The 20972-nt window shown below is 46.9% G+C and overlaps 2 protein-coding genes and 1 long non-coding RNA gene across 3 annotated transcripts in view; all 3 read left to right on the top strand.

Moving 5' to 3' along the window:
- The window catches only part of dact1 (dishevelled-binding antagonist of beta-catenin 1), a 9139-nt gene extending 3568 nt beyond the window's left edge, over nt 1-5571 (top strand). Inside the window, exons 3-4 of the mRNA XM_080480351.1 lie at nt 111-236; nt 1288-5571. Of these exons, the coding sequence (XP_080336477.1) occupies nt 111-236; nt 1288-3209 (2048 nt within the window). The 3' untranslated portion in view covers nt 3210-5571. The remainder of the gene's footprint in view (nt 1-110; nt 237-1287) is intronic.
- Nucleotides 5572-12587: 7016 nt separating this feature from the next.
- On the top strand, nt 12588-18224 carry LOC308119665 (galectin-8-like). Its single transcript, XM_080479813.1, has 12 exons — nt 12588-12656; nt 13681-13696; nt 13909-13975; nt 14431-14723; nt 14792-14880; nt 14984-15152; nt 15232-15383; nt 16899-16915; nt 17104-17294; nt 17434-17522; nt 17626-17794; nt 17874-18224. Exons 2-12 carry the CDS (start codon nt 13682-13684, stop codon nt 18027-18029), a joined length of 1407 nt encoding a protein of 468 aa, XP_080335939.1. The 5' UTR covers nt 12588-12656; nt 13681; the 3' UTR covers nt 18030-18224.
- Nucleotides 18225-19648: 1424 nt separating this feature from the next.
- Nucleotides 19649-20260, top strand: LOC308120004. Its single transcript, XR_013936008.1, has 3 exons — nt 19649-19729; nt 19918-19974; nt 20123-20260. It is a non-coding gene; the product is annotated as an uncharacterized lncRNA (long non-coding RNA).
- The last annotated feature ends 712 nt before the right edge of the window (nt 20261-20972 follow it).

The raw sequence follows: 20972 nt of genomic DNA, 5'->3' as shown, positions 1-20972 counted from the left end.
TTTGCTGACTCGTCATTTGTTGAGGCTGCGACCGGCCGTGTGATGATGAGCATCCTCTCTGGGTCTCCGTACACGGGTTGTTCTGTGACATTGCTGTGCTTTTCTCGCAGGTTTCTACGAGCTGAGCGACGCAGCGTCCGGATCACTCTCCACCTCCTCCAACTCTGTTTTCAGTGAATGTTTCTGCATGACCATCGACAACGACGGACGCCTCCCAACGACCGCCACGACCACAGGTATGGCCGGGGTTGACAAGGTTTAGCATTACTAGTATTTTTTTTTTTTGTTGCAGCATTGGCATTGCTACAATGACGTTTGTTGGCACATGAAGAGTTAAAGCACAAGCACGTTGTAAGACTTCCTGACTCACAGATCAATGATCAAACCTGAACACTGAACCAGTTTCTACCTGATTTGCTGTTTATTTATCCTGCTGTCAGCGTGGAATCATTCTTCTTTTCATTTAAAATGTCTGCCCCCCCTCTGTCTCTCTCTCTCTCTCCCTCCTCTCTGTCCCCCTCTCTCTCTCTCTCTCTCTCTCTCTCTCTCTCTGTCTGAGGCTTTTCCTCCACAGTAAACCTAACAAGCTGCTGGACGTCGGCCATGTTTGTTTTGGTAGTGGGGCCTGTGAGGCCAGTACTGGCGGTGCGTTCGAGTCTCGCTCAGTCATCCGTGCGCTGGATCCTCTCGGCCACAATCAGATGTTTCTCTTGGTTTGTGTTTCAGATCCAGGAAACTTTCTGCTGACGAGTCGAGCTGCTTTAAAATCCCCTCAGACCGACAGTCTCACATGTCGTCTGGTCTGCAGGAAGCGGCGTCGCGGCACGGTGAGGGTTAAAAACCCTCCCAGCCGTCTGAAGAATTTTCCACCGAGTCAGAGAGCAGGAACGCTCGGAGAGATTCAAACTGCGGCTGAAAACATCGAGAAGCTCCAAGCTGATTTCACCTGTCGGGAAACAAACCGCCGTTGTACAGACAGAAGGAGCAGAACAGGAACGTGGATCCTCGACGTCGTTCTGCTCCTGCTGTCGGTAGAACAGCTGCAAACGTCTCAGTGGAACATTGAAGCTTCTTGATATTTTCTCCACGATTAACTAGGAAGTACAACAAGAAAAAAAGTTTTCTGTTGACTTGAGCTGGAGAGAAGCGGCCTCGTGTCATCCAGTCACGGTGTGCAGCGATGGCGCCACCAACAGGACTGACCTGGTCTGAACATGTAGAAGTTATGAATGTGTCGGCAGATTTTCTCTGAATAAACGTTTCTTGTCTCCGATGTCTCGTCCGCAGACGAAGCTCCCGGCTGTTCGGAGTGCGACGACGTCTTCGGCGGACTCTGGGATGACTCCGCCTCCGCGGCGACCGTCCGGCGCTCCCCCTCGGCTCCTCACCCGCCGGCCTCGGACGTCTCTTCCTCCTCGCTGGCATCCAGTGATGTCCAGTCCTTGTCCCACTGTGACCCGGTGTCCCGTAGCGGTGGTGACGCATACCGCTACCCGAGCCCGCTGCACGCCGTGGCCGTCCTGGGTCCTGCTGAACTCCTGGGTCACGGACGAGAGGAGGCGGGCAACAACGGACTGAAACCAGAAACCTCCTCCTTCGTACCGCCGAGCTCCTCCTGGCCGGCCTCCTCCTTGTCCCTGTCGTCTTCCTCCCAGACTCCTCCTCATAAGCGACTGGACGGCTACATCTACACTCTGCTGCAGCGCCGGGCCCAGCCGGTCCGGACCTGCCGGCCCAGAACTAGCATCAGTACCGACCCCTCAAAGAGTGTCCTGAGGCAGGCCAGCCTCTGCAGCCGGCAGCTGTCCGCTCCTGGTCCTGGTCCTGGTCCTGGTCCTGGTCCTGGTCCTGGTCCCGGGACTCTCAGAGCATCTGACCTCCAAGCCGCCATGGTGGCGGCGTCCTCTCCTCAGAGACAGGTCTCTGTGGAGAGGAAAGCCGAGGAGCAGGAGGCCGGCTGCAGCGACTCGCATCGAGGACTCGGCACCAAAACCTCCTCAACAGTCGCCAACCAGGAAGTGAACTCGCTGAGGAAACAGAGCAAGGTCGTCCTTCCTTTCGCCGCCACGCCACCAAAAGGTTTCCAGGAGCTCAGCAGTGCCACAGTTTGCTCGTCGCCCAAAGAGAACAAACATCTGCGTCGACCCGCCGACCAGGATCCACTTCTCAAACCTCCTCCTCAGTCCGGTCCTCCCCTAACCCACCCGAGGCCACTCCACGGCGCCCCGACCGAGAATCCGTACGTTCTGGAGGAGGGGCCTGTTGTGGCGTCCTCCTCGACTCCGGACAAAGAGAGGAGGAGTCATGGGGTCAAAAGCGTCTCCATCCGCCACAAAGTCCAAAAGAGCGGGAGCAGGAAGGGCAGCCGGTTGAAGAGCGCCGCCACACCGAAGACGACTCGAGAGTCCGAACACGTCGAGGTTCCGCCGGTCAGAGGAGGAGAGAAATCCCAATGCCGGGCCAAAGGGCCCCGCCTCCTGGACGACGGACGTTCCACCCTCACCACAACCTCTAAGAGGGGCGTGTCCTCCAGGACGAAGCGCATCACCACGCCACAGGCAGACAGAGTGGACAAACCGAGCGGGTCAATGCCCCGCAGCGTCCGCTCGGCTCTGTCCAAGCAGCATCACCATGGAAACCATCAACGCCGCCATCAGCACGGCCGCGAGCCGGTCGTGGTCATCACCAAACTGAAACACAAACGTGACGATTACCAGCGCTTGCGAACCGCCGCAGAGATCCCGTACGACGAGGCACTGAGGCGCGCTCAGCGACGTCGGAGAAAGGAGCTACCGAGTGACGCGTACGCCGGCGCTGCCGCCTCCTCCGCCCCCTCCGGGGGGCGTGTCTGCAGCCCCTACGCCTTCGCCGCAGGAAGCGACTCGGAGTACTCGGCCGAGTGCGCGTCGCTCTTCCACTCCACCATCGTGGACACCAGCGAGGACGAGACGTCCAACTACACCACCAACCGCTTCGGGGACAGCGAGTCCGGCGAGGACGCCCACAGCACCAGCGACACCGAGGAGAGCGGAGGAGGCGGGGCCGGGGGGGCGGGCAGGGCCCGTGGGCGGAGCGGGCCGGCGGGGCAGGAGGTGACGATGACTCCGGCTCGGGCGAAGGCATGCGTCAAGATCAAAGCCTCCCACAACCTGAAGAAGAAGATCCTGCGGTTCAGGTCGGGTTCACTCAAACTCATGACCACCGTGTGACCCTTCAGGCTCCGCCCTCAAACCTGGACCCGCCCTCACCTGCCCACTGCCTCACTTTGAGCCACGGCAAGCGACGACCAAGCCATCAGACGTTTCATCTTAGAAGAAACTTCTTTTCCTGAGTTCCAGTTCGAAAAGTTAAAACTTTAAATCTTTTGGCATCTTTACGGAAAAGAACTTTTCTTTTTTTCAAAATTTTAAATTCATTGGAGAATTTCCATTTTTTTAATTGAAAAGCCGCAACTGTTAATTGATTGGCTGTCAAGCCGTCATTTGATACGGAAGAGTTTCAAAATAATTTCTCACTCTGAAGTGTTTTGTCGGAGTTTCCGATGTTTGTACGAGCTTTGTTTTTATATTTATTATCACGTTTTTTTAAACTCTTCAGATCTGCAATGTTTTAAGAGCTAATATATTTGCTTTGCGCTTATATAAGGAAAAAAAAAACACACGTACTAACCCACTGACACGCAGCTCTTTATATTTGTACCAGCGGTAACCATGGTAACCCTTTAATGTGCATGTGGATGTTAACGTACTTATAGGTGAGACAGTAATTTATGTTAATTTACGAAGTGTCCTGTGATCCAGACCAACATTGTCAGTCCTCTCTGGGCAGGTTCTGAGTGTCTCCCCCTAGTGGTGGGAGTACCAGCAGGGGGTGAAAGTCTGTGTCGGGAGGTCAGACCTTCCCACTGAAACTCGTTAATCAGACCAAAACGATCAAATTCAAAAGAATCTTTTTGGGGGGGTTTGTCTTTTTTAAATCAAACCAAAGAGCAGCCGTCTCTGTTTCCATGACGACTGAGCTCCAGAGCAGGTGCCTATTTGCTCGTATCTGTGGGATTAACGACAAACTTCAGTACCAACAAATGAATGTTTCTGAACTTTAAACCAATCAGAACGATTGATGACTCCAGGAGAGAAATACTTTAGCTTAGCTTTGCACAAACAATAGAAGCGGAGGGCAGTTGGCATCAAATTATGTAGCATCTGTTAGCTGTAGGTAGCTAACTGGTGATGTTTTTAACCTGGTTTGGTGTCGTGATTATTAACAAGGCAATTTTCATGTGTCGAAACAGAAAACCATTATATCAATTATTACTGTATAAGACTGTTGTGGGAAAAACATTTAGCTTTGCTTGTAGGAGCAGTTATTAAATAGAATTTAAGGAACGTTTCTAATCGAGAAATTTACAAATATTAGAATAAAACATCAACATGTTAATTCTGAGGCACGTTTACGCAACATTTCAAGGGAAAACTTGTAATTTTTCCGTTTTCGTTTCAGAAAAATTTCCCCGTTTACAGTTTTGAAAACTGAGTTTGTTTACACGCAAACGGCGGAAACGGTGAAAACAACGTAGTTAGCATGCCAGGCCATGAGGTGGGGCTGTTGGTTGTTTTTGTAACGAAACCACACACACACACATGCACACAGAGAACGAGACGCTATAAACATTAACAATGGCGACTAAACGGACGTTCGTATTCACAGTAGCAGCGTTTCAGAAAAGTTGCGATTTCCCTCGTTTCCACGGAGACGAGTCAGAGCGTTTTCGAAAAGTTGTGTTTTTAGTGGCTCCGGGCGCCGTTGTCGTGTAAACAGACACACAAAAACACAAAGGAAAGTTTCCGTTTTCACTGAAGCGTTGTGTTAACGCAAACGGAGTCTGAGGTAGCAGTGAGGACGTCAATATATAAAATCTGTGAAATTTTTAGTTACGTATGTTTTATGTTAGCTGAGCTGTAGATGTCAGAATTTAAATAAGGGCCACTAAATGCACTATAAATATTCTTTTTGTTTTAAATAGCAGGGTTGATATTTTTCAATGGTGCTGAAATAAAAAGCTGAATAACAAAAACTGTTTTTTACATTAGTTTTTGAACTTAACGTGTTAATCTTTAGTTTTACAGTGAAGCTGTGAATATTTTGGACGTGTTTCTGATCAAATAAATTAAATTTTAAACTAGCTGGCTTTGCTAATGCTAACTTCCCCGTGTTGACGTTTGATTCTTCCACTTTTTGTGCTAAGCTAGGCTAAATGACAACGATCAGGCTGAAGGTGTGTTACTGGACACATGGAGACTTTTTACTGTTTCGCCTTAAAAAACATCACGTTTCCTGAAAACTCTTTAGAGTTTTGAATGTTTAAAATGTTAATCCTGACTTTAAGGTTTTTATTTCTTAGCCGTCACGCGCTGCCTTTGTGTGGAGCAGAGCTTCGTTTTGTTCAAAAATATCTTCATTCAAACTAAACGACTGTTACTGAGTGTGTGTGTGTGTGTGTGTGTGTGTGTAAATATAAACAACCTGATGGTGCTGAAACTTTTTATCCTTCATTAAACGTCAAACATCAAACAGCTCCTTCCAAGTGTGTGTGTGTGTGTGTGTGTGTGTGTGTGTGTGTGTGTGTGTGTGTGTGTGTGTGTGTGTGTGTGTGTGTGTGTGTGTGTGTGTGTGTGTGTGTGTGTGCAGTGAAACAGTGGTTCAGTGTTCGGGTGTGAAAAGTTCTGTGAGTTTCAGCTGCAGGAGCTCAAACCTCAGTGGAGAATAAACAAACAGTCGGCAGCCCTGAGGACCCCCCCCCCCCCCCCCCCCCCCCCCCCACACACACACACACACACACAACTCTGTGACTGTTTTACACATTCAAACCTTATTTAAGCTCTTTAACTTGCTCTCCGGTCCCGTTTGCATCAGAATCATCAGGAGGAAGTTTCGATTGTTGTTGAAAACACTGTACTTTGCATTCCAGGCCACTAGGTGGTGCTTTGATTTTGTAAAGATGCAATACTAGTGTAGCACATCAGCTCCGTTAAACTATCTTTCTTCTTCGTGTCGGTCCAGATGTTTGTGGATGTTTGCTCACAAATGTGCAGCTTTGTGTTTTAGTCTTCGCCGTTCAGGCGGAGACGTTAGATAGATATTATTCTGAAGACGCGGTGAACGCCGCTGTCGTGTGAAGGAACAACACAATTTTACTGGTTTCACTCGAAAACGACTCGCAGCTGCTCTGGTTTCTGCAGATTATCCCACAGATGAAGACAAATGTCCTGACTCGCCCTGTGTGAACACACACACACACACACACACACACACACACCTACAGAGAACTGCAGCTGAGTGTGAAGGGCAGCAGGATTTTCTGTTTGGAGGTGAGCAAATGGCTGCTGTGTGTGTGTGTGTGTGTGTGTGTGTGTGTGTGTGTGTGTGTGTGTGTGTGTGTGTGTGTGTGTGTGTGTGTGTGTGTGTGTGTGTGTGTGTGTGTGTGTGTGTGTGTGTGTGTTTGAGGGCACTTTCAAGGATTTTCTGTGTTTCCTGTGAGTAACACTGCAGTGATTTATACCTCTGCTCCCTCTGAGCTGACAGCTTGATCGTGTGTGTGTGTGTGTGTGTGTGTGTGTGTGTGTGTGTGTGTGTGTGTGTGTGTGTCCCTGGAGTCATCTTGAAGCCAAACGTGAGGCTCAGATGGAAAAACTGGAAAATAAAAAAAATAGAAAGAAGCTGAGATGCATTCATGGTCCTCGGGAAAGCAGAGCATCATTCACTGTTCATCATGCTGACGTCTTCTGGTTGTCACGCAGTTGCCCCACAGGAGGCTGTTTCACCCCGGAGGGCTGGGGGAGGGTAAGGAGGGACTGCAGCTCTGTTGTTTCTGAAAGGTCGATGGAAAAATCTGCTCTGCTGACGTCAAACAGGAGTCACCACATTTTATGTTTATATGTAAATATCCTCACTGATATATATTCTGTTGGTACAGAGACAAACAAACCCAAACTACCAGCCTCAGCGGTCCAGTCGGGATTCCTGCCCCCGTCTCTCCGAGGAAGGCCTTAGAGCCTGACGCTTGGAGGAGGACACTCCTGTAGAATCTCACTTCCACGTCCAGGACCTCCAGGACAGTCGGCCACCATGTGAAGCCGCCAGGTCCAAACTGCTGAGTCATGCTGCAGCTCACGGAGCATTCGAAAAGTCAACAAGGCTCATTGATCAGCTGCTGGACCTGCGGGGGGGTCAAAGGTCAGTGGGGGGTCATGAGGAAGAGGCTGTGGAGGAGTTATTGATTAACCTCATTAACACCTCATCAGGTCTCCTTCAGGAGCTGAAAACACACAAAGAAAACATCACGATCGTCCATCATGGTGGATTTTCTTCCCTCACAGACGAGGGAGCAGCAGAAAAAATGGTCTCCATGGAAACCGCGCCGATCTGATGAGGTGCAATATTTATATTTATATTTATATTTATTGGAGAAGTTAATCTCAGCTTAATGCAAACATGAATGGAGACCTGTCGCCATGGAAACCAGCCATATAGCAGGAAGGTGTGTGTGTGTGTGAGAGAGAGAGCGTGTGTGTCCTGAATCAGTCTGACATATATTAATTTTCCAGACTAGATCTGGAGCTACTTTCACAATGACCCTGATCCAGGTCCTGATCCAGGTCCTGATCCAGGTCCTGATCTTGTGGAGCCTTGAAGGTTTTTCTTCTCAGACCAGGTGTGGTTGATAATGGCCTAGTGGGTCTGAGGGCAGGAGGAGGCGGGGGGGGGGTGGGGTGGGGGGAGGCAGTAGGAGGCCGGCCATAATCCCACTGGGAGCTGTCAGTAAAAGAGGACACGCCCACTGATGACATCATCACTTTTCACAAACGTCGGTACGTTTGTGCTTCACTCAGCAAAGAATAAAGAAAAGTTCAGAAAGATGGAAATCTGTTCTTCGCCTCCTCTTGGGGTCCCGGAGGAGGAGGAGGAAGAAGAGGAGGAGGTGGAGGGTCAGAGGTGGGAGGTCACAGATGGTGGAGGAGATGAAGAGCGACAGTCAGACTCAAACCTCAGACAGGTTTTAATGTCTGCAGACTGAGGAGGAGGAGGAGGAGGAAGAGCGGAAGAGGGGAAACTGTTCATATATGAAAATATGCTTTTTGTAAGAAAATAGTCTGAAGTCTCCTGATCCAGATCCTGATCCAGATCCAGATCCTGATCCAGATCCTGATCCAGATCCTGATCCAGATCTTTGGCAAAATCCTGTTGAAACTGCTTTTTCAGGTTTGGTCCTTGTTACACCTCATTGTTTCATTGCACCTCCTCATTGTTTCATTGCACCTCCTCGTTGTGTTTCATTACACCTCCTCATTGTTTCATTGCACCTCCTCATTGTTTCATTACACCTCCTTGTTGTGTTTCATTACACCTCCTCATTGTTTCATTACACCTCCTCATTGTTTCATTACACCTCCTCATTGTTTCATTGCACCTCCTCGTTGTTTCATTACACCTCCTCATTGTTTCATTGCACCTCCTCATTGTTTCATTGCACCTCCTTGTTGTGTTTCATTACACCTCCTCATTGTTTCATTACACCTCCTTGTTGTGTTTCATTACACCTCCTCATTGTTTCATTACACCTCCTCATTGTTTCATTACACCTCCTCATTGTTTCATTGCACCTCCTCGTTGTTTCATTACACCTCCTCATTGTTTCATTGCACCTCCTCATTGTTCCATTACACCTCCTTGTTGTGTTTCATTACACCTCATTGTTTCATTACACCTCCTCATTGTGTTTCATTACACCTCCTCGTTGTTTCATTACACCTCCTTGTTGTGTTTCATTACACCTCCTCATTGTTTCATTACACCTCCTCGTTGTTTCATTACACCTCCTCGTTGTTTCATTACACCTCCTCGTTGTGTTTCATTGCACCTCCTCATTGTTTCATTACACCTCCTCGTTGTGTTTCATTGCACCTCCTCGTTGTTTCATTACACCTCCTCATTGTTTCATTACACCTCCTCGTTGTTTCATTACACCTCCTCGTTGTGTTTCATTGCACCTCCTCGTTGTGTTTCATTACACCTCCTCATTGTTTCATTGCACCTCCTCATTGTTTCATTACACCTCCTCATTGTTTCATTACACCTCCTTGTTGTTTCATTACACCTCCTCATTGTTTCATTACACCTCCTCGCTCCTTCACCTCCCTTTCAGTTTGATTGACAGTTTTAATTTCATCTTGATCCGTCACTTAGTAAAATGATTTACACACATGAGGTCAGCAAGTAAACACAACATGACAACAACCAACTGTCACCGCAGGCAACAACAACACACACACACACACACACACACACACACACACACACACACACGCACACAGATATAAATCACACACTGCAGGATTTATGTGGTCGTTAGTGATGCAGAGAGAAGCAACACACTCACACACCATCCTGGGAGGTCAGAGGTCATCGTGACACAATTGTGGCTGCAGGCAGAGAGAGAGCGTCCTCTCAGAGATAAACCACCACCACCACCATCATCATCATCATCATCATCACAGACATAAAGTATAAACGGTACAAAACGAGACGGTCCACCTTCAGGCTGCAGGAACCGTTCATGGCTCAGATTGTGTGGCGCGATGCTCCTGAGTGTCCCCAGTGAACAAGGACAGGTAGGAACTCATGTTAGATCAATGAAATCATCCAAGTCAGGTCAAAACACACGCACACACGCAGAACCACCAATAACTGGACTGGGAGAGAATTTACAGACTCCACCAACTCATAAGGAAGAAGGGTCTAGTGTGTGTGTGTGTGTGTGTGTGTGTGTGTGTGTGTGTGTGTGTGTGTGTGTGTGCGTGCGTGCGTGTGCGTGTGTGTGTGCGTGCGCGCATGTGTTAATCCTGCTTTATTAAACTCAGCAGCCCAACCTTCACTCATTAAACTGTCACTGTCTGCAGGCAATATAACACACACACAATTAAAACAGCGCTTTAATTAAATGGGTTTTTTTTCTTGTCAGGAGAGACAAGATTAATTATTTATTTCTTCAGAACAAAAGAAAAATATTGCAAAATAAAATTTCCTGAAGACCCCCGGCCAGCTCAGCTGGTAGAGCATGAGACTCGCAATCTCAAGGTAGAGGGTTCATGTCCCACGCCGGGCGCCACCTTCCTGTGGGCTCTCCTGCAGGAAGGTTCTTAATGGGTGCAATGTGAGCTGGGTGACGGTGCTCAGACTGACACCCCCACCACCCGAAAACGGAGAAGATGGAGGGATGGATGGAAAATCTCCTGAATTAATCAGTTTCCCTTAAAATGAACACGTCTTCATTCATCGCCGCAGGATTCCGTCAGTCCCGCTGAAACAGTGTTGTACGTTTCTTCTGCTGCTCTTCCTCGTGTGGTTCCTCAGGTAGGCCCACTGTCTCCACCTAGTGGTGGGAGTCATGATGGCAGCAGCAGTGGAGGAAGTCTGTGTGTGTGTGTGTGTGTGTGTGTGTGTGTGTGTGTGTGTGTGTGTGTGTGTGTGTGTGTGTGTGTGTGTGTGTGTGTGAGAGCTCAGCTGACTCACAGAGCCCTCCCGCCGTTGTCTGTTTGGGCTCTTTAGTCTTCTGTTGAACTGGTTTAGTGTCGGCTTAGCCCGGATTATCTCAGTCTCCAGACAACACACGGTGTTGAGCTGTTTGAACATAATTCCTTTCTTGTGTTGCTTAAATAGTTGTGGAATAAATATTAGATGAGAAGTTGATGACAGAGCATCTGTGATGGACGGTACAATGCAATTATTTTACCCAAAAAGATCCTGGTAATTTAATTAATACAAATGTGTTTTTTGGTAGTTTTTTTTTGACCATTTAAACATGTTTATATTGAATTATTCAGCTTCTAGGGTAAATATTCCACTCAAGTTTGAGATCTTAGAGTTGCAGAAGCTGCAGGAGACTGAAAGATTTTTAGGTTGTGGAAAAAGATTTATTGTGTCTGCTGGTTCTCTACACCCAGCTGCACCCTGATGGAGCTCTGCTGCCCTCTGCTGCACACACACACACACACACACACACACACACACACACACGGAACTACAGGACAGCGCCCCCTACAGACATGGTTGTATGAGAGTTTCTGTGATCCAGGTCGACCCGCCCGTCTGCTCGGCCTCAGCACAGTGACTCAGTGTTTTGGCTGTGAACCAGCAGATTCCTGCTCCTCTGGCAGGGTGTGACGGTGTGTGTGAGGACGAGAGAGCGACACAGTGTCAGTCTGTTCACACACTCCTCACTCCGCGGTGATATCCTGTCGGCAAACACACGGTTGTTGGGTGTGTTTCTGCAGCTTCAGATCTTTTGTTGGAAACTTGTTACAGCTTTGCTAACATGCGTGGAAACCGAAGTTCACATTTCATCCTGTTTCACACGCTGGAAAACTTTTTTAATACTTTAAAAACATATAACTAAATAAAAATAAACAGCGCTGGAACAAATGATAGCCAAAGAGGTCAGAGTTCAGTAAAAATGAGAAATCCTACCTGCAATGATAGTTTAGTAATTCAGAAAAAAGTTTTTTTTTTTCCTCCACAAAATTTAAACTTCCTACTTTTTCTCCTTAATAGAAGAATACAAGAGCAACCCCAGGCTTCTCTTCAGCGCTGTAGCCAGGCTGACAAAAAGACACATCTTCATCCAACCTCATGTCCCTTTAAGTTTGAGCAGAAATTACTTTGTAAACTTCTTTAACCACAAAATCCTAACTATTAGATATAGAATTGAAGACATACTCCCCAAAGCTGTAACAGATCTATTAACCACATGTTCAGATTTGTCAGAACCTGATTTACAACATGTCTGTTAGCGCTCATCGCAAAGCTCTGCAGGCTTCTTCCCATTTAAAGGGTCATACAGTACTTAAATGAGATTGAAATGAAAACTTCTGAAAGCTTTGCGTGTAAATGGAGTCAAGGTTCTGGTGGAAAAATCGTAGCTTCTTGCTGAAGCTCAAACATTTGTGACGTCATCATGGGTTTTAGTTTCCATGGCAAAACGTAATAACACGCTGCAAATACTGAACAAGAAGCAATGAAAGAAAAACCTAGAGATATTGACACACACGGGTGTGTTTGTGTGCGCGTGCTTGCGTGTGACCATGCGTGTGTGTGTGTGTGTGTGTGTGTGTGTGTGTGTGTGTGTGTGTGTGTGTGTGTGTGTGTGTGTGTGTGTGTGTGTGTGTGTGTGTGTGTGTGTGTACACTCTTATGTAAATATATAAATATAAATATGTGTATGTGAGTGTGAGTTTGTGTGTGTATGTCTTAGTGTCTATTCATGTGCATATGGGTGTGGTCTGTGTGAATATATGTCTCTGTGTTGAAAAGTGTGTGTGTGTTTGAGTGTGCGTGTGCATGCACTCTTCTGTAAATATATTTATCTGCATGTGAGTTTGTGTGTCTGTTTATGTCTATTTGTTAGTGTTTATACGTGTGTGTGTGCGCATGTGTGTGTGTGTGTGTATGTGTATTTGTGTGTGTATGTGTGTGTATGTGAATGTGTATGTGTGTGTGTATGTGTGTGTGTGTGTGGGTGTGGTCTGCGTGTGTGAACAGGGTGAGGCTCACAAGCAGAGTAACAACATCACTTTGCAGTTTGAAGCTCTCAAGTGAACTCAGGTACATGTTTCTCTTCTAACTTGGTGTGTTTTACCGTTTTTACTGTGTGTGTGTGTGTGTGTGTGTGTGTGTGTGTGTGTGTGTGTGTGTGTGTGTGTGTGTGTGTGTGTGTGTGTGTGTGTGTGTGTGTGTGTGTGTGTGTGTGTGTGTGTGTGTGTGTGTGTGTGTGTGTGTGTGTGGCTGTGTTTTAGTGTTTTGACTATGTATGTGTGTTTTACTTTGTTTGTGTTCGTTTTAACTATTTTTGTGTGTGCGCGTGTGTTTGTCTGTGGTCGAGTGTGCATATGTTTTTTTGTGTGTGTGTGTGTGTGTGTGTGTGTGTGTGTGTGTGTGTGTGTGTGTGTGTGTGTGTGTGTGTGTGGTGACAGTGATTAGAAAGGCTGTTGGTGTTCGATTCCTGAAGAGCATCAACATGAATTTGTTGTTTTCAAAGTTCTGTAAAAACCATGGCAACAGCTGACCGCGGGGCCGCATAAAGTGACCTGACGTGACAAAAACAGGAAGAGTAGAGATTGAAATTGTTACAAAACAGAAGCAACTCAGAATCATAACAAATGATCCTTTATTCATCTCGCAAATGGAGAAATTTACAAACAATAGAGACAATAGAAATAACAATAAAATGTAAAAAATATAGTTTCATATCCATGAAGCGTGCATGCTCAAATAGTTTAACTCAACGGGAAACCTTTTTTATTCCAGTCAGACAGGCCACTCCATCAGTCGAAATACAAAAGTATGAAGTTTCTTGTTGCCATGACAACGGAGGTTTGTTTTGCACATGGCCGTGTCAATGTTCAGCTCGTGTGTTCACATAAGGAACCAGAGGAATTTGTGTCTGATGAGCCAACCTGCAGCTCGTTTGGGTCCGAGAAGGAAAGACGGAGAGGTTTAGTGGCGAGAGGAGAAGTGAGGAGGAGGAAGATGATGTGAAGCTCTCATGTTGGGACTCGTCTCTCCGCTCCCTCACTCCTTCTCCTCCTTCATCACCGTCACCTAATTTCTCCTATTCTCTGTGTTGCAGGATGTCCGGGTTTGATGTGAGTCTGGTTTTCTCTCGATTTCTATGAACTCACCACGTGTCATGTCATAACCATTAAAATTAATCTGTTCTTAAAAATCGACGAGTCAGCATTTTAGTTTTTTCATGTTGAGTTGAAGGAATTGGTTCAATATGATATGATATGATATGATAAATAATGATAATTCCCTGTTTTTCCTGACATCGAACTAACCTCGTCTCTCTCTGCAGCTGTTCGATGCGGTTGACGATCCCAACAGTGGATCAGCATCTGGATCCAATCAGCCGTCGTGGCCAGGTAGGATCCCTGAACATATGATGACGCTGCTGATATTTACTGGTCGGCCCAGTTAACAATCTCAAGTCGTATTTCTCACGGTCACACAAATCAAAGTCTAATAAATGGATTCGTTATTACGGGATGAATGTGTATCCATTGACATCGGCGTCTTTAATTGTGAAAAGACGTCCAGAATCCAACCAAATTTGTGGAACATAAACAGAATTAGAATTTCAGTCTGTGTGACATTTAACAGCTCTTATGTGAGTTAAACTGGACTTTGTACATGAAGAGAACATGAGCTGGTAGCGATGCTTCTCACAGTTTAGTCATAGAAATTAGTAAATGTTATCATATTTTTCTTGAATCCTTGAGGAACGTCACAAGAAAAAAAAGACTGGCGAGGGACAAAATGAAGCAGGACAATAAACTGTCTGAAATGAAACTGAGAGTCGACCTCATCTGGTCTACAGGTCCATCCGGAGGTGCAGGTCCGTGGTCGGGGAATCAGTCTGGAGAGGCAGGATTATGGCCAGGAGCCCAATCAGGGGACGGAGGCATGTGGCCTGGAGGCCCTGGAGGCCCTGGAGGAGGGTCAAATCCCACACCTGGAGGGTGGCCGAGTCCTGCACCTGGACCTGCACCTGGAGGGTGGCCGGGTCCTGCACCTGGACCTGCACCTGGAGGGTGGCCGGGTCCTGCACCTGGACCTGCACCTGCACCTGGAGGAGGCACCCCACCCGCACGTTCATCCAACCAGAGTCTGGTGAGACAGAAGGACACACAGAGACACTTCAGGTCAGACGTGGTAAACATCTGCTTTCTTTTGTCCAGTCGGTTCCTTACAGACTGAAACTACAGAACGGCGTCCATGACGGGCTGCTCATCAGCATTAAAGGAGTCATCAAACCCAACGCCGACAAGTCAGTACCAACACCCACAGATGTTGGACCAATAGGAACGATGAGTTAAATCAAAGGTGGACAGAATGAAGGACCTCTTGAGGACTGACGGTCTCTGTTTCAGGGTCACAATGGATCTGAGCACTAAAGGAGACATCGCCTTCCACTTCAACATTCGCTTCAACGAGGGCGGTCGGCAGGTGATCGTCAGGAACAGCTGCCAGAGTAAGAAGTGGGGCCAGGAGGAGCGAAACCTGGCGAGCTTTCCCTTCGCCCGTGGAAATAAGTTCGAGGTGAGACTCTTCAGAGCGTTGAGAGATCTCTGTGTGTCCACCAGCGGCTCACTGGAGGTTTGTGCTTCTACCGTTGCAGATGGAATACTTGTGCACCTCCTCTGAGTTCAAGGTGTCCGTCAACCGCTCCTCCGTGCTGACGTTCAAACACCGCGTCACCGACCTGAGGTCCATCAACACCCTCTCCATCTACTACGACCTGGACCTGGTCAGTGTCGACCAGAGGACTCGGTAGTCAGGAACAGCCGGGATCTAGCAGAAGTCCAGCGGAGACCCGGCAGGGAGCCGCTGCAGGTCCACACACTGACCTCTGCAGATAAAAACAACTACTGGAACACCGGACTCTCCAGAGAGACTACATAAGAACTTTAAATATAAAGTTTCAATTACAAACTTTAGGATCTTTTATCAATAAAGATCAACTGAGATCAACTGGGGATCGATCAGAGATCTGACGAAGATCTAATTCATTATAGAAATAATGATCCTAGCAGAGATCCACCCTGGATCCACACGGGATCCACCAGAGATCTGCTGGGGATCTACCGCAGACCTGTTGTAGTTATGAAATACTTCAATAAAGAACCTCTCAGATTCAAACGTACACAAAGTGAAATGTCGTCCTCTCTCTAGAAAACTCTTCTACGTCTTTATTTTTCACATTTGTGGGGTTTTTTGTCAACTGACGACAAAAAACATTAAACATTAAAATAACAACAAAAAAAATCCATCTGTGTCTCTCATGAGTTCCTTTTAATTGTTGAAGTCAAACACACCAAGACAATCTCAGTGCCTTCAAGGAAGTGCGTGTGTGTGTGTGTGTGTGTGTGTGTGTGTGCGTGCGTGTGCGTGTGCGTGTGCGTGCGTGCGTGTGTGTGGATGTGGGTGTGGGTGTGGGTGTGATGCTCAGGAGGAGATTTAAACTCAACGTCAGTCTGCAGTGACTTGGCAGCCTTTCGGTAACCTCAGGTACGTCTTCGTCTTCGTCTTCTTCTTTTCCTCCTCCTCCTCGTTGTCTATCATCATGTTTGGTTCTGGGGGTGGCACGGTGGTGTAGTGGTTATCAATTATGGGAAGGTTTTCATGTTTTGTGTGTGTGTGTTTGTTGCCCCCAACAGTGTGGAATTTGAGGTTAGTTTTGTGATTCTAATTGTCCTGCATGTGTGAATGTGTAAGTGTGTGTTGGTCCGGGGATGGACTGCTCAGACTCTGTCAGCTGGAATCAGATCATCACTCTGAAACTCTGAGCTGAATAAAAACGTTCTGAAGATGAATGTTTGGCTTCAGCCTCTTTACAAATACTGTGTTCTTTCCTGTGCTGCTGATTTCAATAACTCTTCTCCTCTGACTCTTCCTCTGATCTCTCGGTCTCAGTTTTCACGTTTTACTTGATTGTCTGAAGTCAAACTGCATACTGTGTTTTATCAGCGGTGACGAGCAGAGAGTGGAACATCCCGAATCTCAAGTTACCTTCAACCAAGTGCAGGTGAGTCACAAACAGGTGACGGTGCTGATAAAGCCTTTGAGGACACACCCTCTCACTGCACACACACACACACACACACACACACACACACACACACACACACACACACACACACACACACACACACACACACACACACACACACACACACACACACACACACACACACACACATAATTTCACTCATGGAACCTCATCACTGCTGTCTATATGAGAGAGATTAAACATGCTTTCATTCTTCCTAATGTTTCCTGTGACAGAGAACTAACCACAGACGGTGAGAGTCTGCAGCATGTGGTCATCAGGAGGAGACTCAGGTACGACCACTATCATCCAAACTCAGCACTCTGATGCTCCCCCACTACGACCAGGGGTCACCAAAGTCACAACGTTCAAATTCACATGAATCAGAGTGAGGCCAATGAGATAACACCGGGGTCGGTCTGTGTTGAACTGTAACCGCAGGACAATCAGACGCCCCCTCCTGGCCAGGAGCTCCGTCTGGAGGTGGAGGACCATGGTCTGGAGGTGGTGAATCCAACCCAAACCAGCCAGCATGGCCGAGTCCCGCAAACCCTGGAGCTGGTGGGTGGGGAAGTCCTTCACCTGCACCAACACCTGCACCAACACCTGCACCGGCACCCCAACGTAATATGGTGAGACTCTTGGACAAACAGTTCTACACTCAGTATGTAGACAGTCAGACAGAAAGTCCAACCAGAGTCTGGTGAGACAGAAGGACACACAGAGACACTTCAGGTCAGACGTGGTAAACATCTGCTTTCTTTTGTCCAGTCGGTTCCTTACAGACTGAAACTACAAAACGGTGTCCATGACGGGCTGCTCATCAGCATTAAAGGAGTCATCAAACCCAACGCCGACAAGTCAGTACCAACACCCACAGATGTTGGACCAACAGGAACGATGAGTTAAATCAAAGGTGGACAGAATGAAGGACCTCTTGAGGACTGACGGTCTCTGTTTCAGGGTCACAGTGGATCTGAGCACTAAAGGAGACATCGCCTTCCACTTCAACATTCGCTTCAACGAGGGCGGTCAGCAGGTGATCATCAGGAACAGCTGCCAGAGTAAGAAGTGGGGCCAGGAGGAGCGAAACCTGGCGAGCTTTCCCTTCGCCCGTGGAAAAGAGTTCGAGGTGAGACTCTTCAGAGCGTTGAGAGATCTCTGTGTGTCCACCAGCGGCTCACTGGAGGTTTGTGCTTCTACCGTTGCAGATGGAATACTTGTGCACCTCCTCTGAGTTCAAGGTGTCCGTCAACCGCTCCTCCGTGCTGACGTTCAAACACCGCGTCACCGACCTGAGGTCCATCAACACCCTCTCCATCTACAACGACCTGGACCTGGTCAGTGTCGACCAGAGGACTCGGTAGTACGGAACAGCCGGGATCAAGCAGAAGTCCAGCGGAGACCCGGCAGGGAGCCGCTGCAGGTCCACACACTGACCTCTGCATCACACATGAAGACAAACGTCATCCTCTGCAGGAAAACTCTGCAGTTCTACGTCTTTTATTTCATTTTTTTTAAGTGCCGTTTTTAAAAACTGAGAACAAAAACAATGAAGAATCAATAAAATGAAAACAAGAAAACAATCTGTTGTTTTAATGTGTTATTTTAATCTGATGTGAAATGTTGTGTGTGTGTGCGTGTGTGTGTGTGTGTGTGTGTGTGTGTGTGTGTGTGTGTGTGTGTGTGTGTGTGTGTGTGTGTGTGTGTGTGTGTGTGTGTGTGTGTGTGTGTGTGTGTGTGTGTGTGCGTGTGTGTGATACAACTGTGAGCGTTTTTCAGAATATACGCATGTAGATTGAGGATGAAATTGACCCTATCTCATTAGATTTCATTATGTTTGTATTCTACATATTCCAACATGCATTTCTACGTGAACATCACTTACTGTAGGATGAAGTAACTTTTTGAAACTCAGCACAATATCAGTAATATTAGTAGACTGGTGCAGTGGTCATTTATCAAATACTTGAACATTCATAATAACAGTTGTAGGAAATCAACAGCTCTGCCGTGTTAATAAACCTTTAGAAAACTGTAACACTTTGGCCTCGTAGTTTCCCTTTAAAACGACTCGTAAAGTTCACCTTTAGCATCCCTTGTCACACTGGAGATGAAAATCCTTTTAAAAATCATATTTTTCTATAAATTCATTATTTAAAGAAAGCAGGCGACTTGGTCTAAGTCTATTAGGAAAGCCTGTGAAATGGTAAGTGAGTTTCATCAGCAGGTTCAGGGAAGCAGGGTTATGATCTGTTATAAAGGTCTGAATTTGGTATAAATAATTCATGATGTCAGTCTTTAGTACTTTCGTAAAATAAATCTATATAAAGGTATGTTACTGTGATGGGATCATGTAAAAAAAAAAAGAAATGATCAAAAAGTATCAGCTTATATATGTAGGTTTGGTCATTTGTCAGCATTCATATCCATGTTGGTTTGTGGTGGGCGTGTGTGTGTTCATTCTATCTATTTTTAAAATGCAGATGTCCACCTCTGCGGCCACGCCACCATTGAACATGCTGACCCAGTGTCTTCCAAGGTAAATAAGGTACGTGGCCTCGCACCAACACACTAACAGGCTTCAGCCAATCGTGAACTTTAGGATTAGACGATTGAGTAAAAACTACAATCTGAAATGTGTTGATTTTTTTTTTATATCAAATTAAATATTTTGTATTTCAATGTTCTTGTCATTTTTGTCCAGGATGAGTAATTTAAATGTTTTCCTAAATTGACAAAATAACCATACACACCGCGCACTGTGTGTATGCATTGGTGTGTGTGTGTGTGTGTGTGTGTGTGTGTGTGTGTGTGTGAGACTCTGAGCTGAATAAAAACGTTCTGAAGATGAATGTTTGGCTTCAGCCTCTTTACAAATACTGTGTTCTTTCCTGTGCTGCTGATTTCAATAACTCTTCTCCTCTGACTCTTCCTCTGATCTCTCAGTCTCAGTTTTCAGGTTTTACTTGATTGTCTGAAGTCAAACTGCATACTGTGTTTTATCAGCGGTGACGAGCAGAGAGTGGAACATCCCGAATCTCAAGTTACCTTCAACCAAGTGCAGGTGAGTCACAAACAGGTGACGGTGCTGATAAAGCCTTTGAGGACACACCCTCTCACTGCACACACACACACACACACACACACACACACACACACACACACATAATTTCACTCATGGAACCTCATCACTGCTGTCTATATGAGAGAGATTAAACATGCTTTCATCCTTCCTAATGTTTCCTGTGACAGAGAACTAACCACAGACGGTGAGAGTCTGCAGCATGTGGTCATCAGGAGGAGACTCAGGTACGACCACTATCATCCAAACTCAGCACTCTGATGCTCCCCCACTACGACCAGGGGTCACCAAAGTCACAACGTTCAAATTCACATGAATCAGAGTGAGGCCAATGAGATAACACCGGGGTCGGTCTGTGTTGAACTGTAACCGCAGGACAATCAGACGCCCCCTCCTGGCCAGGAGCTCCGTCTGGAGGTGGAGGACCATGGTCTGGAGGTGGTGAATCCAACCCAAACCAGCCAGCATGGCCGAGTCCCGCAAACCCTGGAGCTGGTGGGTGGGGAAGTCCTTCACCTGCACCAACACCTGCACCGGCACCCCAACGTAGTAGATGGACTGTCAGTTGGTAGACAATCCGACAGACAGTAAGATAGAAAATTGTACCGACAGTGGGACAGGTAGTCAGATAGACAGTGAGTAGGACAGGTTGGTGGACAGTCAAACAGACAGACTGTACAAGCAGTATTACAGAAGAGACAGTTGGACAATCAGTAGGACAGACACAAGGACATATTTGCCAACATTTGGTTCTTCTGTCCTTGTCAATAGTTGGTTCCCTACACGGACACTCTGACAAATGGAGTTCATGACAAACTGCTCATCACCATCACTGGAACCATCAACCGTTCAGAATGCTTCAGAGTTGTGTGGGTACCTCAGCAGCTCACTGACAGATCGTGGTCTCACTGTTGCAGTTGGAGATCCGATCCACCCCCAATGAGTATAAAGTGGCCGTCGTTGGCTCCCACCTGCTGTCGTACACACACCGGATTACTGACCTGAAATCCATCACCAGCATCGGCATCTACGACAGTGGCGGGCCGTGCACTTCAGACTGAGGCCTGCACAATTGCTGGTCTGACTCAATCCACCCCCTCAATAACTTTTTTATGGCTACAAAAACCATGTTGTCATGCAGAAATGCAGTATAAAAAGCCTTTGCATTACAGATAGATACTCGTGTAGCCAGAATAAATACCTTTATGAATGAAAAAAATCCAAA

This window comes from Lipophrys pholis, assembly GCF_963383615.2.
Source record: "Lipophrys pholis genome assembly, chromosome: 14".
Classification (NCBI taxonomy): Eukaryota; Metazoa; Chordata; class Actinopteri; order Blenniiformes; family Blenniidae; genus Lipophrys; species Lipophrys pholis.
Note: the sequence above shows the minus strand (reverse complement) of the source record. Positions and strands in the feature narration are given on the sequence as shown.